The following is a 15,459-nucleotide window of genomic DNA, read 5'->3' as shown; positions in this document are numbered from 1 at the left end:
AAAGGATTCAGAAACGGGTGACAGCGGCGTGGGTCTAAACATGCACACTGCTCAGGACAGTTACCAGGACTAGCAAGTGCATTCACTCAAGAGGGGGATTTAAACTCATCTTTTAATATGTTTTTTGAATATTAAAAGGAAGGCAGTGGTTGCGAGGACCTAGAGGAAGGGAGGTAAAGGGAAATTACTCAAGTTTCAGTCTGGAAAGCTGAAACAGTTCTGGAGACGGGTAGTGGTGACAGCCGCGCAGCGATGTGAACGTACTTAAAGCCACAGAACTGTACACTTACAGGTGGTTAAAATGGTAAGCTCTGTATTACGCGTACTTTACCACAACATAAACGAACAAAACCAGAAGGGGATACCACTCCCATGTCACACACACTGTGGCTCAGTCATTATCTGTCCTTCCTGAACTGTCAAGAGCAACGTATAAAACTCCATACAGGGAACAGCACTCCACAGCGAGCAAGAGACGTCAGGCACAGCTGGGTTATAACCAAAGCTTTGCCACTGTTAGATCTGTGCGCTGGGCAAATTAATAAAGTACGTAACATTTGCTTAACCACCAAAAAGGCCAGGTAAGTTTGGCGGTATTGAAAACTGAAAAAAGGGGTCCTACACGGCCAGAGCACAGGGAGTGGGTAAGAGGAAGTCACAGAAGCAGGCGGGCGCCATACAATGCAGGGTCACTCAGGTCCAAGAAGAATTTTATATTTCTGGTGCAAGAGAGAAGCCACTGAAGGGTTTTAGCAGGTGAGTAAACGTGACCTCTAGGAAAGTCTGGCTGCTGTGCAGAGAAAAGACTGGAAGACAAAGGAAGCCAGAGCCTTGCTGAGACACAATGACAATGACAGTGTGAGGTGATGGTGAGACAGGCGTGGTGACTGAGGAAAAAGAAGTAAACAAATTTGGGTGTGTTTTGGGGACAGAATCAACTGGTCTTAGAGAGAGAGTGAGAGAAGGAAGAATCAAGATGACTCCCAGGTGGTTAGAGTGACTTACTGAGATGGGAAAGACTGGAGAGAACCAGAATTCAGAGGAAGAGAGAAATAAAAACCACTCTCACTGAAGAGCAGTAGGTCTCAGTTTATCTCTTCAAGAGGGAAGATGATGCCTGGAGGATCAAGGTTACAGTTTCCTCTGACGCTATAAACCACTGCCATCTGCTGATGCAGGCCAAGGACAGACACTTTGGGGGTAATTTCTTAAAGTTTTCAAATAACTCAACACACCAAAATAGCCTAACTAGCATAAAAATTCTTACAATATCTTAATTTGAGAAGCTGAAAGCATATTACCAGATTAAGCTAGAGAAATGGAAAACATACAAAGTCAAACAGAATCTTATGCAATATTTATGTGACCTGCAACTGCACCTACTACACAGACTGTGCAAAGTCAAACTTCGTCAGCGGTTCCTTCCTCAGTTACTAGCACCGTCACCACCCAGTCACCTAAACTAGAAACCCTGTCAGTGTCTCTCTCTGATGCTCCATCCTACTTCCGTCCACCCCCTCATCCAGCCATCAAGCCTGCTGCTTTCACCTAAACCTGAGGTTCACTTTTCAAACTATACATGGCCGTAATTCCATGTCCAAGGGAGATTCAGTTAATTCTGGGGGTTGAGACCTGGTTAAAACTTTTAAAAGTGCTTCCAGGTGATTCTAATGTGCACATCTGCTTAAAAGCCACTATTTATAAATCCAAAATCTTTCCCTCATTATTCTTAATGCTATGGTCCGTACTATCTCTTGGTCTGACTTATTTTCTGCATCACCACCAGAATTCCCTAACTCATGTGTGTGCTGTAAAATCCACTGTGACAAAAGGTAAAATCTGAGTAAGGTCTATAGATCAGGTAACAGTATTTCATCAGTTGTTTGTTTTTTTTTTTTTACTTTGATTTGATTTGAGTTATATTTAGAGAATGCTCTCAATTTTATAAAATAAGCATTCAAGTGTTTAGGAATAGAGGCATCATTCCTACAACTTACTCTCAAATAGTTCAGAAAAAAATGTGTGAATATAAAGATACAGACTGAAAGAGGGTAATACCCATGTGATAAAATGTTACTATTTGGAGAATCTGGGCAAAGGCTATGTATATGGGAACTCTTACTATTTTTGCAACTTTTAAGTCTGAAGTTATGTCAAAATTAAGCTTAAAAAAATCCACTGATCAAAACACTTCATTCTGAGTTATACTTTTGTTAACACTATTAAGTAAGCTGTTAGGTCATTTACACACACTTTGCAGTCCTAAGTAATCAAAATGTTGGTATACAGGCAACACTTCTTTTTCTGGGAAAAAATAACAAAATTTAGTGATAAAAGAATACCTATGACAGGTAATTTACTTTCAGAGGCTAAAACTGTAGAGCACAGGCCAAGAGACATAGCTCTGAATTTTCATTAAAATAAGTAAAACAATGAAGACAAAGCACACTTTCCCAAGTCAGTATAAAAGTGTTACTATAAGACAATTCACAAAAAGAAAAATATTCTGAGCTCAGGGGTGTGTGGTAATTTGAATAACCCAATGGAACGATTCCCCAGCAAAAAGATTAGAATGTTCTGCCTGGCTCCAGGGGTATTCTGGGCTACCTGAGAACATGGCATTGATCAAGGGCAATGAGGATATGGACCCCTTTGAGAACTGTGCAGAGCTCTGGCCTTGCAGCAGATTCATGGACTCTTAAGAGCCCAAACACAGCTCCCAGGCTGAGATCCCTGGCTCAGTGCAACATCAAGTATTTTTAAGTAGAGCTTTTAAAGTCATGAAATTACCCTTAACCATCAACTTAGTTTGACCGTTGCAAATATGACTTAATATTTGTGCCAAGAACCAAAACAAGAAAAATTATGTAGCCATTAACAAACTACTCACTACAACTAATTGTCAAATCAAGACTAACTTCACTGTCTCCCCAGCACTAGTGTTCTACAACGCACTAGAAGTAATAAGCACACTAATTCAAAACACCTTTTTTTTTTTTAAATTCTAAATTCTAAATCTCTCTCTAGTAGTAAACATCAATAAACGGCTGGAATCTCACAATAGCACTGCCAGTCACACACCATATTTACTATAATATTAGATATGAACAGGTCAAGGCTTAGTCACACACAATTTTTCTTTCCTAAGTTTAAGATAAAAGATGTAGAATCAACATTTTATCAACAACACGAAGGGAGGGGCCAAAACACTTTGAAATAATTTTACAGAAAACATGACTGGTCTGGATGGCACAAAAAAATCTGTTAATATAATTGATATGTATGAGCGTAACTTTTAAAGCAGTTATGAGTCTTGAGAAAAGGACTGCATTCAGATGTACAATCTAAAATAAAACAAAAATGACAAACTCAACTCACCAGCAATTTCTACAATATCACCAGGAACTATGTCTTTAGCTTTAATCCGCTGTACACTCTTTCTGTCCTGTCGATACACTTTGCCCATTTCAGGCTCATACTCCTTAAGGGCTTCGATTGCATTTTCAGCATTTCTTTCCTGTAAAAAAGAAAACAAAAGCTAAAAGTAGTAAACACAGCCTGCCACTGCAAGTACTTCTAGCCCTAGGAATCAAATTTTAGAGTTCAAATCTAAACTTAAAAAAAATAAAAGCCTCAAGAGATGCACATTAATGACACCTGTAGTAAATGATTCACACCTTAAGGTATAAACACTAGGCCCTCATGATTTTGTATTAAAAATGAAGAAATAAGCTCCCTAAGAGGGGTAAGGACATGAAATCAAGACAGAAAAACAGTTCTAGAACCTGCTGTCCCTAAGCACACTGCGACATGGACCACACCTTCAGCCACACACTCATACTATTAAATCAACCTCATCTCCCATGAAAGGTGATGGGTCTGGGACTGGACAGCCTAGGCTCATTCCAAGCTTTTCCACTCGACACCTGTGTGACTGTGGACAAGTTACATGACACACAGGTTTACTGCCTACAAAACCAGGACACTAAATAGTACCTACCCTCAAGGGTTATAAGGGTTTACAAGCTATATGCAAAATGCTTACAGTGTGTTTTGGCACAAAGCAAATGCTTTGAGTGGTGAATTAAGAAAATCAAGTTTCTTCTCACAAATTCTAACTCTCTCTCCAGTTGTAAAGACCAATAAATGGCTGGAATCTCGTAATAGCGCTGCCAGTCACACACCGTATTTACCATATTATATATGAACAGGGCAAGACTTAGTCACACACAATTTTTCTTTCTTAAGTTCAAGATAAAAGATGTGCAATCAAAATGAGTCATGCTGAAAAAAACCTAAGAGGGAGGGAGAGAGGGAGGAAGGAAAAGAAGGAATGAAGGAAAGCTTCTTTGCCAAATTTGTCTTCTCTCCTTTCAGAAAATAAGCAATTAGAAGTCAAGGAGCAAATGTACAAAGCACATGCCCAGGTAAGGTTACTCAATAGATGAAGTAAAGAATTTTTTCATTTCTCTCATATTTTTGCCCTCCAATTTAAAGCTCTTCAATTTAATCTTTATTTGAATAAAGTTTATGCTCAAAATCATGTGATCTCATTTTTCACCTTGTGGCAAAAATTATAATTTGCAGGTTTAGGGACTTTTCACAAAGAGAATTCAAATGACACAAAACTAAAAGCTAATGACATGTGTCTCAATTTTTATGTACGCCCCTGAAAAAGTATAGAAAACCCTAAATGTGCAAAATTCATGATAAAAATAATTTCAATCCCATATCCGATCTGCTTAAAGAATCTGCATCACCTTATAATTAACAGAAATACTAGAATATGTAACTCGAATTAATGTTACTGCTAAAAGGTCCTTCAGGCTAAGTTCAAACACTAAGGATATTGCAGAAACAATAAATTCTGAGCATTGCTGCTATTCAGTTAAGTCAAATTTAAAGCTTCTTATTCCTCAGGATTTTCTCCCCCTCAATTTATGAATTGTGGCACTTTTACTTCTTTCTTCTCTTCAGGTAGAGTTTAAGTGGACTGATCAAGGTTAAGAAAATTTCCCAGGAGCACTGTATTTTATTCCTACTGAAAAATCAGCAAAGGTACACTTAAACTAGAAGCATAAACCTTTAAGATAAATCATCTCAGACCCCAAGGACAAAGATGCCAATTAAAATCATTTAAAAAGCTTCCCCAAAATCAAACTAGCAAGAGGAGTATTTATAGTATTGGGGGTGGAAAAGGAAAGCAAATGACCATAGATTCAAATAGGTTATATTAAAAACAGATCAGCTCGGGGAAATAGAAATATACCTAACTTACTACAAAAACTTAGAAGACCTTCTAAGGTTTCCTTTGTTTAAAAGCTTACAACTCTTACCTCCTCCACTCAAACCCAAACAGGTCTAAATGTCATTCCTCAAACACACTTTGTACGTTTCTGCTCATGTCGCCCCCACTCTGAGTATTCTCCCCAATCTCCACCCACAGAACTCCCATTTCTCCATAGTTCCAATTTCTTGTCAGCCTTCCTTGATGACATTGGTCAGAAACACATGCCCCCCCAACACTACCTTATACTATAATTATACTTGCCCTTACTTCCAGAAAGCAAGAACTCTCTAGTACTGCTCGCACCATTCTGTATATTACGTAAATAGGATTAAGATCTAAGAATGTTAAAAAAAAAAAAAAAAAAACCAACCTAAGAATGTTATTTTTTTCTTTAAGCTAAGAAAATATCAAAAAGTCCTGTATAAACTTATATAAAATTTCACTCTGAAATTCAGATCAGCCTGGGCCTGGATTCAAATCCCAGATACTCTATGCATGTACTACCTGCAGGGCCTTTGATGAGTGAATCACTCTGAACCTCAACGTCACATCTGTCAAATGGGAATATCTTCTGCCGTACAAAAATCACTGTAAGTCAGAAGTCTCAAACTAGCTATGCGCAGAAGACCAATCACGTGAATGTGTGATCCCACTACGTTTCTGTAGTAAAACTAGCTTCCACTCTGGGAGTAGGAAAGGCCTGGGCACTGGGCCATTAAGGGAAAACAGCCAGGAGTATGCTTTGAAGGTAAAACAATTTAGGATTTAAACAATTTTTACAGCTAAATTCACAAATAACAAGAAAAAAATCCAAGGAGAGAAAAAGAAAACACTGATTTTTCCGAAGTTTTTCACAGGAAGCAGCTAGATATGAAGACAGGTACTGGTTCAAATTTTCTGGTTTTTCTTATGTAGCCTCTCTCACCTACTGTTTGTTCTTAACTCCATGCTATCATGAAGGATGAGCAATTTTAACTGCAAAGTACACATGCATAAGAGGTCTAAAATTTTGCCATTAAGTAAATTAATAGAAGAAAAAACACGTTTAGTTCCACAGGCATTTTTAGTCTGTAACAGACGAGGTAAAACATAACAGAAAGACTAGTAGTTTAAAATCACATAAACTACCAAAATTCAGCACTGCAGTAATTTTTGCTTACCTGCCATACACCCACAATTGCATTGGCTACTAATATAAGTAAAATTACAAAAGGTTCTACAAAGGCTGTAATTGTTTCTTCACCTTCTTCAAACCAAGCCAAAACCTAAAAGACAAATAGCATATATTAGAATTGCAATGTGTTCTTACGCTTTTACAACAGAAGCGGTGGCACTAAAGTAATTATAATATACAAAATCTCTTCTTACCATCCTTAGAAACAAATGGTAGCAAAATGTAACGACAATCAGTTAAGCCTTGTTCCCAATAATTCTTAAGAATCAAAACTACAAACTTAAAAAAAATTGAAGTATGGTCAATTAACAATGTTGTGTTAGTCTCTGGTGTAAAACTATAAACTTCTTAACAATACCCTTAAAAAGCTTATTAATTTTTTTGTATAATTGTTTTAAAATAATTTAAAAAATACTCTTGGGGGACTAAATCCCACATTTTATATTTTTTTCCCAGAAGAAATAAAACAAATTCCTGATTCTATTAGAGGAAATCATCAAACTTTGATAATTTGGTTAATATTCATATCAAATAATATCTATGTGACATAAATTCATAGTAAAAATAACTTGATTACTGTCTCAAAATTAGAGTATATAAACTGTTAACGTCCCACTTATTTTCAGTGGTGTTACTAAAGGTCGTTACTGCAAGGTTGCTTGGTGATCAGGAATGTATTTTGAAGGTTATCCTCCATATGACATCCAGTATAGCAACACAACACTTCAGAGGGGACGTTAAGTCCAAAAATGTTATAACTGGACACAGAACACTATCCCAAGAAAAATGAGCAGAGAATTAACTTCTGGGAATTAACTTCTGGGTCACACAACCATAACTCTGGGTAAGATTTAAAAGCTGCAAGTTAAGAGAGCCACACTGTACTTTGTAACTCTAAGATGGTAAGAGATGATCCAACACAATGAATCTTAAAATAATAATATAGAACATGGTAAAAGAAACATCTAAATGGTTAAAAATTTAACAACTAATTTTTGTGGAAAACTGCCAATCCAGAAAGGATGTTAAATGTATTTAACGATTCAGTCTGGGAGGTAAGATTTGCCTTTGCTTTTTAACATTGCTCAAAATGTTTGCATATTTCACAATACACTCTTTTAATATTGTCAGATACAATTTATGGCAATAATAAAATCACCTGATTGTGTTTCTACTTAGTAGAATACTATAAGTAAGCTTTTACACAAATAGCAAACAACCCAGAAAGGTAATTATGGCAAGGCCCAACATGGGTTTTGCAAGTAAAGAGGGTAACAATGAATTAACAAGAAATACCAATTTGCGAAGGAAAGAAACCAGGAGACACAAGGACTGGGTCCTGACAGATGCCAATCACTACTGACAGCTAATGAACCAGAGCAGGCAGAAAACCAGAATTAATATAAATGCTGCTGCAAGCTTTTAGCAGGGCATTCCTGGTGTTAAGGCCAGGTCTAATGCCAGAATGAAAACTTCTCTAGGAAGTTATAAATTTTGATAGATGCAAGATCACAGCTGCTTTGATACTAGCCTTTCAAACACTTGCCAAGGAGAGCATATCAGAAATAAGAAACTTAATTAGCTCTTGGGGGAGAAAAATTGCTCAACTTGAAGAGTAACTAGGACCTTTCCAAAAGGTCAGTGAGGCATTAGCAACTGTAAGATAAGCTTCACACCTTGTTAAAGCGGGAATGAATTTCCCTCTTGGCAGCTAGGCCTGAGGAACAAACTTAAAGCAATATCCTGTACCAGCTGGAGCAAAGGAAAAGACTAAGGCAAGCAGTGACAGGATTATCAAGGCAAATCTCTACCTTCTAAGAAATGTGCGGTTCCTTTGCCTAAGTGATATTCATCAACAACATAACAACCCTCATTTGTACAAAATAAGAGCCTTTTCTCCCCCTATGACTTAATTAAAAAAAATTATTATTGTGGGGGGCAGGTAATTAGGTTTGTTTATTTTTAGAGGAGGTACTGGGAATTGAACCCAGGACCTTGTTGTACATGCTAAGCACACGCTCTACCACTTGAGCTATACCTTCCCCTCGCCCCATGACTTTAATGTTTATGTGTAAGAAACGCAGGCACTCACAGTTCTTCAAAGGTTCTGTAGAATGTGTAATTAACTGCTTGATAAGAAACTAGCAGGCAAATTTCTTAGTGTGGAAGGATGATGCTGAACCTGTTTAACACTGACAACTACCAATTTTCCAAATACTTAAAAAAATATATCTATTTTTAAACCCACAAATAACCCAAAGAATTAACTAAAAATGAAGACCAACCATATTTCATTTACTGCCAAGAACCACTCCAGTCAATCAGTGTTCAAACCACACTGTGCAGTCCTTCACGGTTTTGTTCTATTGAAAAGAAAACCTCTTGTGTAGAAGGGAAGATTATGCCGACAAATGAATGACTCTCATGAGATGAGGAAGGGTGTAGCGAAAAGAAGAGGAAAGCTGGATGAGTGACACGTTACGTCTTACTAGCATTATGGCACAGACAGCTCGTAATTACAGTTTACCAGAAGTTATACAAAACATATTTATACAGGGGAGAGGAGAGAGAATGTTTCTAAAAATCTTTATTGAGAACAGGTTGAATATGAAGGATTATTTGTTTGCATTTCCTTTTGCTCACTACACTATCCCCAGGGGCCCAGAAGAGCCTCCGGTACATAGCTGATGCTCACTACATTATTACTGAATAGATGCATGAATGAATTAAACAAAATCTCATACAATGTCTAAGGTACAACTTCCTACCTGGCAGTATGTGAACTAATTAAAAGAGCAAAAAGGTAACCAACCTCATCAACAATATCAAAGGGGAGTGGAAGGAAAGGCCACTGCAGTATAATTGTAGGCACAAAATGTTTTTTCTTTCTTTGCTTTGCACTATTAATACAGTAACAGTACTTCTGGGGCTTACATTATTCAGCAAGTTCAAAGTTTCAAACTTGTCAATCCTATTCAAAGTAACCACCTGCTAGGCGAGGGTATCCTCTTAATTGCTATATGTGTAAGACTCATCTGCATACATTGTGGTAATTTCTGACAGTACAGCCAAAAGATGCTAGAGAGCAGAGTTTAATGAACTAAGCAAATTTTAATCCAAGGTAAAAGGTAGGTTCTGGTGTAAACTAGGAGACAATCATGGTACTGTCACTCAGTAATCTATGATAATGTGCCGAGTTCTTAACAAGACCATAAAAAGAAAAAGATCATAAGCACAATCTTAAAACTGAGGGTCTTAAAACATATTTGAGGTCTGCATTCCTCCTTGTATCCTTCGAAATCTGCAATACCTTCAGGCACACAAACACTTGTTCAATGAAGGAAGAAATCACATGGAAAAAATTTTATAAGAAGAAATAGAAATTAAACGCTTCACAAAGAAAGTATCACCAGCGTTATGGCAATTTTCTGGGATGAGAAACAAAAATTCTTCCAGTAATTGAAAACAGTATGAATTAGGCTATATATTCTCTTTTGATCCAGACACAAAGCTTATGTGAAGACACTTCAGTAATTTCAGACTTGAGAATACAGTTTCTTCAAACAAAACAAAGAAAAAACTCCATACACATTCACCTTTCAAACCATATTTTAAAGAAAGGCTGTAAATAAATTACTCATACCAATCAGTAAACTGCCCATTTTATCCCGTTTTTAAAATAAGAAATTAAAAGAAACACACAAAAAAAATTTAAATCACATTATCAAATGCTTCCTGAATATATCTGAGAAAACCAAAGTAAATGAATCTCATGTATTTTGAAAACGCTACAACAATCTCATCCAATTGTTATATCAAAAGCACTGAGGCTCTAAAAAGGCATTAAGAATCCCTTTAAAGGGTCCAGTAGGATTGACACAACAGTGTAAACTGACTGTACTTCAATTAAAGAATACAAAAAATGAAACATTAAAAAAAAAATCCAGTAGGAAGAAATTATTCAAATGTAAATGAAAGCTGAGAAGTGCGTTTGTTGGTCTAAGAAAGTTCTATCAGCGTTTAGAGTCAATCCATGAGGCTGAGGTGGGGAAATCAGGGTGGAGGGTAGAGAAACTTATGCAAATTGTGTTACCACAAAGGACTTTATGATTCAGACAAATGAGACAAGATCCTCATGCTCGCCTCCTGCAGGTAAATGTCACCTTGGAGGCCTTTCCTAACCACCATATCTGAAAATTACACTCAGTCCTCCCAACTCCCCTGTTCTACCACCGCCCTCCTCCAACACCTTATTTTTTCTCCACAGCACTTATATATTTTACTCTTATCTGTCTCCACTAGAATGTCAGCTCCAGGTAAGAGACTATTTTGTTCAATGCTGTGTTCCCCAGTGTCTGTGCCATGTACCAAAGGCCAATGAAGCAGCGAGAGAAAGAACAATCCTTCCAGTTAAGCAACCATAGGATGTGTTACGAAGGGCAAAGTTGGTGACCAGGGAGGACGGAAAGACAGAGTGAAAGGATAGAAAGGTCGTGAAAGGACCTTAAGGAATTTCTAACGTTACTTCGTATACAAATGGGAGATATATAGGTCACTTCTTCCAATCCAAGAGACCTTAAAAAACAAAATAACTATCTTGGTGACTATTACAAGTTAATTAAACTTTATCCCTACAGGTCACAAGTGTAAAATATTAAAGTTGTTTCCTACTTTCTGCCACAGCAAAATATTAACTATAGTTAACAGTTTACTACTTAGTTTGATATTTAAAATAAACCATTAAAGCCTCGCACTTCTCTTTAACTTGAGCAGAACCTGATGATGCGTCATGTATAGCTTATAAAAACTGCCCATTTGCTCCTCTAAAAGAACATGTATACTTTACTGTATTTTTCCTGTCAAGGAAGAGTAAACTGACTACCACAAAAAAGACTCTGCTCTTTTGAAAGATAAAGAAATGAGGAATGAAAAGGTAAAGTACGATGCAGCAATAGTGCCAAACCCATGTGAAGACAATCGGAATCAATGAAACAAGTTTTATATAGCAATTTCTTGATCAAACAAATCAAAGTAAATTAAGCAACAGTACTCCCGAAACAATAAATGTTTATCTTTCTGTTTAGCAACCCATAAAGTAAAAATGTAACGTAGTTCACTTCCTAAGCAGTAACTCCATGTAGTTACCAAAAAGGTAACTCAAATTTCAACTCCAAAACACAGCTGTATAAAGCTATAAAAGGCCAATATCCTACAACAAAATTAAAGCATTTATTTTAAAAACCCATTTGGAAATGCCTAGAAGCTATAAGCTCCTTCCTTCAAAGTAAAAAAAAAAAAAAAAAAAAAAAAAAAATCACATCATTACTTCAAGTATTAATATAGTCACTCAAACCGGCCACTTGAGAGATCCTATATAACCCAAATAGTCAACAGCTTGTTTACTGGAAATGATGCCACTGATGTTACAACACTGCCTTCAGTTACACACACACGGTAACTCAATAAAAATTTATTTTATCTGTGGCATGTATACCCCAGCTGATTACCTTCCAAGAGGTCTCCAAAGACCTTACTGAACCACAGTATTAAAACCACCAAAGTTGAGACTACCTTAGAATTCTGTAGCCAGCTTAAATATAAATATATTAGTGCAAACATATCTGTTTTGTCCCATGACAATGTATGGAAACTACATGGAGTCAATCAAATGGCTCCACTCCTGCATCTTAGCTGGTAAAACAGCGGTCATTGAGGATTTTTTTTTTTAATTAATCAAGAAAAACAGACATAAAAGGTGTGGAGTGATTAACTCAAGACACTGAATGGTTTGCTATGATACTCTCTTAATTTTTTTCAATGAAAACCACAGAAAAGATTCATCAGGAATTAATTATTAATGGCTACACATCCCTTGGCTAACATGGTGCGATATATTAAAGTCTCATGGCAGAAACTGTGTACAGAAACTTTCCAAAAAGTTCACCTCTTGCCAATTTTTTTCCTTTACGTAAAGTAAAGAAATGCCCACTGCTTTGTTTATTTAGTTCTCAAAATAGCCCTCTATGGTATGGCTGTCAATAAGGACCTGAGGTAAATCCCTGGGGCTTGCATACATACAAACATACAAAAATGAAACTTTGAAGCTGTCAATCTTGCAAAGCCTGAAAAAGTATCGCACCAACTGAATTTCACTTCCCACCTTGGTTTTTATAAAAATAAAATACTGTAATTTAAGAACAAAAGGCATCTCACGCTGTTAGAATTAGGGACATCTGTATCCTATTCATGACCATTTTAAGGAAAACTTCGTAGTCCACTGCCCAAGAAAAAAAAGCAATAAAAAAATATTGAACAGAAAATAAATGTTAATAACCTAGAAATATCCTTGCCAACCCCCATCACCTTTCTTCTGCTGTAGTTCTCTGCATTTCACTAGTTTCTTAGCAACCATACAGGACTCAAGCACGTAAGTACATACAAAACAAGAAAAATTATTATGCTTTTATTTTTTCTTTTAAGATCTAGAACTAACTGTACTGAACCTTGTTCTCTCAACCTAGGAGTCACTCAAGACAGGGGTCCAGTTTAGATAAATATACCACCCTAAAGGTCAGTGACCAAATTTGGTCAACAATAGTGCCATCACTGCCGTCATCATTCTTGTCACTGTCAGAAACAACTGTCACCTTGCCATTACCAGGAAGGGAGAGCAACTGGAATATTCCTTTTGTAAGTTCTATTTACAGACTACAAAGAGTCTAACATCATCTTAGTATGATCTTACACAATGGAAGAACTCAAAACAGAAAAGGCCTTCCAATAAAGAACTTTTTGATATTAAAGGTTGATAAACCACAAGAATTTACAAGACCTTGCCACATTTGGATATAATTTCTAACTGCACTGTAAATTTCAGGCATCCATTTATTTTCTGTGCACGAATGGCTTCAAATGCTTTGTTTCTAATTTTAAAATACCTAGGTTTTCCAAAAAACCAAAAAACACCACTACAAAACATGAAGACACAGCTTAAAATTCCAAATACAGGGTGCAGGGTATAGCTCAAGTAGTAGAGCGCATGCTTAGCATACACAAGGCCCTGGGTTCAATTCCCAGTATCTCCTCTAAACATAAGTAAGTAAACCTAATCACCTCCCCCAATTAAAATAAGTAAATCTCCAAATATAACGCTTGCACTCAACAGACATTAGTTTCCTGGTTTTCCATCTAGGTATATTCTCAACTTTTGTGGAAGAAAATAAATTTCTTTATACTTACAAAAGATATACATGCTGCCAACAATAAAATTCTAACTAGTAAATCTTCAAACTGCTCAATTACAAGTTCCAGCAAGGTTTTTCCTGTTAGAAACAAACATATTTGTTGTAAATGTCATCTTAACAATCAGCACACGGGGGGGGGGGTAAAAACATGTTACGATTACTTACCTTCTTCAGCCGGTAACTCTGTAGAATGTAGAAATCCGCCAAGCAACATGTCAAAAGGAGGAAGGGAAAAAACATTTTAGCACTGTCCTTACAAAAAGAATTATTAAATTATCACTGTCTTTCAAAGAGATACCCAGGTATATGAACATTCAACCATTTTTAATGGAAACCATACTAAAAGAGTACCCCAAGAAAAAAATGCAGTATTTGTTGCATCGGTCTACTCCAAAACGCGGAATCTCATGGCCACCTAAACAGGGCTCCTGAAACAAGGAATCATTTCAGCTCTGTCATCACTTCAGCCAGATGTGTAAGTTTGGGTAGTACAGGAACCGTCAGAGGCATTGTCAAACTAGTGACGCCTCATAAACCGGCTGGGGACGAGAAAATGTCTCGCAGGGCTGAATCCAGCTGCAGGAGACTCCCCTCCCTCCGCCGGGGCCAGCTGCTGCTGGTGAGAGGCCGCCAAGCTAGCCGCGTGCGGAGAAGGTCAAGGGCTGGAACCACGCTGGAACCACGAGGAGGTCGAGAGGAAGCGCAGACCCAACCCCAGCGGCCCCCGCCTGCAAGCCCTCTCCCGCAGGGCGGGCGCGCGGGCTCAACCCGCCGCCTGCAGCCCTCGGCGGGCGCAGAGCCGAAACCCACGAGGTGGAGCCCGGTCAGCCATCTTCCCTGGCTCTCGGGCCCGCGCCGAGCCGCGCGGGGCCCCTGCACCCCCGGCGCCGGGCACCTACCGTTGGAGCCCCATTTCTCCTTGAGCTTCTTGACCTGCTCCAGGCTCAGTCCTGTGCTCTCGTTGACGCCGAAGTGGCCCAGCACCTCCTCCACCGTCTTTGTGTGCGCGTTCTCCATGGCTGCGGGGGCCCAGCCGGCCTCGCCTCCAGTCCCCGCGGCCTCCTCGCCTCCGCCTCGCACTCGGGCCGCGGGCTTGTGCCACCCCGGGCGCCCAGGAGCGGACTGGCCTCTCCCCCTCCTTCTCCTCCTCCAGCCGCTTCCGCCTCGCCCGGCGCTGAATCACCCCGCGCCCCCTCCCCCAGACAACCACCCCTCTTGCTGCCCGGCCCTCGCCGGCGCCCGCCCCGGGCTCAGCTGGAGGGGGGAGGGCTCCCGACCCTCCCTCCCTTGGTCAGAAGGGAGGGCCTCCTTCACTCTCAACCGCCCGCAGGGAGCGCAGGCCGCGGCCCCCGAGCCCCCTCCCCGTTCTCTTCAGGTGATTCTCGGGCCCGCCCGGGCTGGAGGAGGGGGTGCTCGGCCGACCCCTGAGAGCGGAACGGAGCGAGGGAGGCGAGCCGGCGGGGTGGTGCTCAGCGCGCTCGCCTTCTTCCCTCAGCTCCGCACCCCCGACAGCAGCGGAGGAAACTGCGGCGGCGAAGGAGGTGGCGTCGGGGACGACTCCGCGGCGGCTGCTCTAATAGCATTTATCCGCCGCTGCCTCCCCTCTCGCCGCCGCCGCGGCATGTGGACGCCGCTCATTGGCCGAGAGGGCCCAGCGCGGCGCGGACGGCGCGGCCCCGCCCCCTCCCTCCGGCTCCCTCCCTCCCGCGCGACTAGCGCCCACGCGGCCGCGCAAGCCCCGCCCCCTCCCG

General features: G+C 39.7%; 1 protein-coding gene across 1 annotated transcript in view; it reads right to left on the bottom strand.

Moving 5' to 3' along the window:
- ATP2A2 (ATPase sarcoplasmic/endoplasmic reticulum Ca2+ transporting 2) overlaps positions 1–15,258 on the bottom strand; it is a 52,855-nt gene extending 37,597 nt beyond the window's left edge. The window contains 5 exon segments of the mRNA XM_032471608.1: positions 3,379–3,517; positions 6,451–6,555; positions 13,704–13,786; positions 13,874–13,891; positions 14,608–15,258. Of these exon segments, the coding sequence (XP_032327499.1) occupies positions 3,379–3,517; positions 6,451–6,555; positions 13,704–13,786; positions 13,874–13,891; positions 14,608–14,725 (463 nt within the window). The 5' untranslated portion in view covers positions 14,726–15,258.
- Between the last annotated feature and the right edge of the window lie 201 nt (positions 15,259–15,459).

Source organism: Camelus ferus, chromosome 32, assembly GCF_009834535.1.
Source record: "Camelus ferus isolate YT-003-E chromosome 32, BCGSAC_Cfer_1.0, whole genome shotgun sequence".
Classification (NCBI taxonomy): domain Eukaryota; kingdom Metazoa; phylum Chordata; class Mammalia; order Artiodactyla; family Camelidae; genus Camelus; species Camelus ferus.
This window is presented reverse-complemented; position numbering and strand designations above follow the sequence as displayed.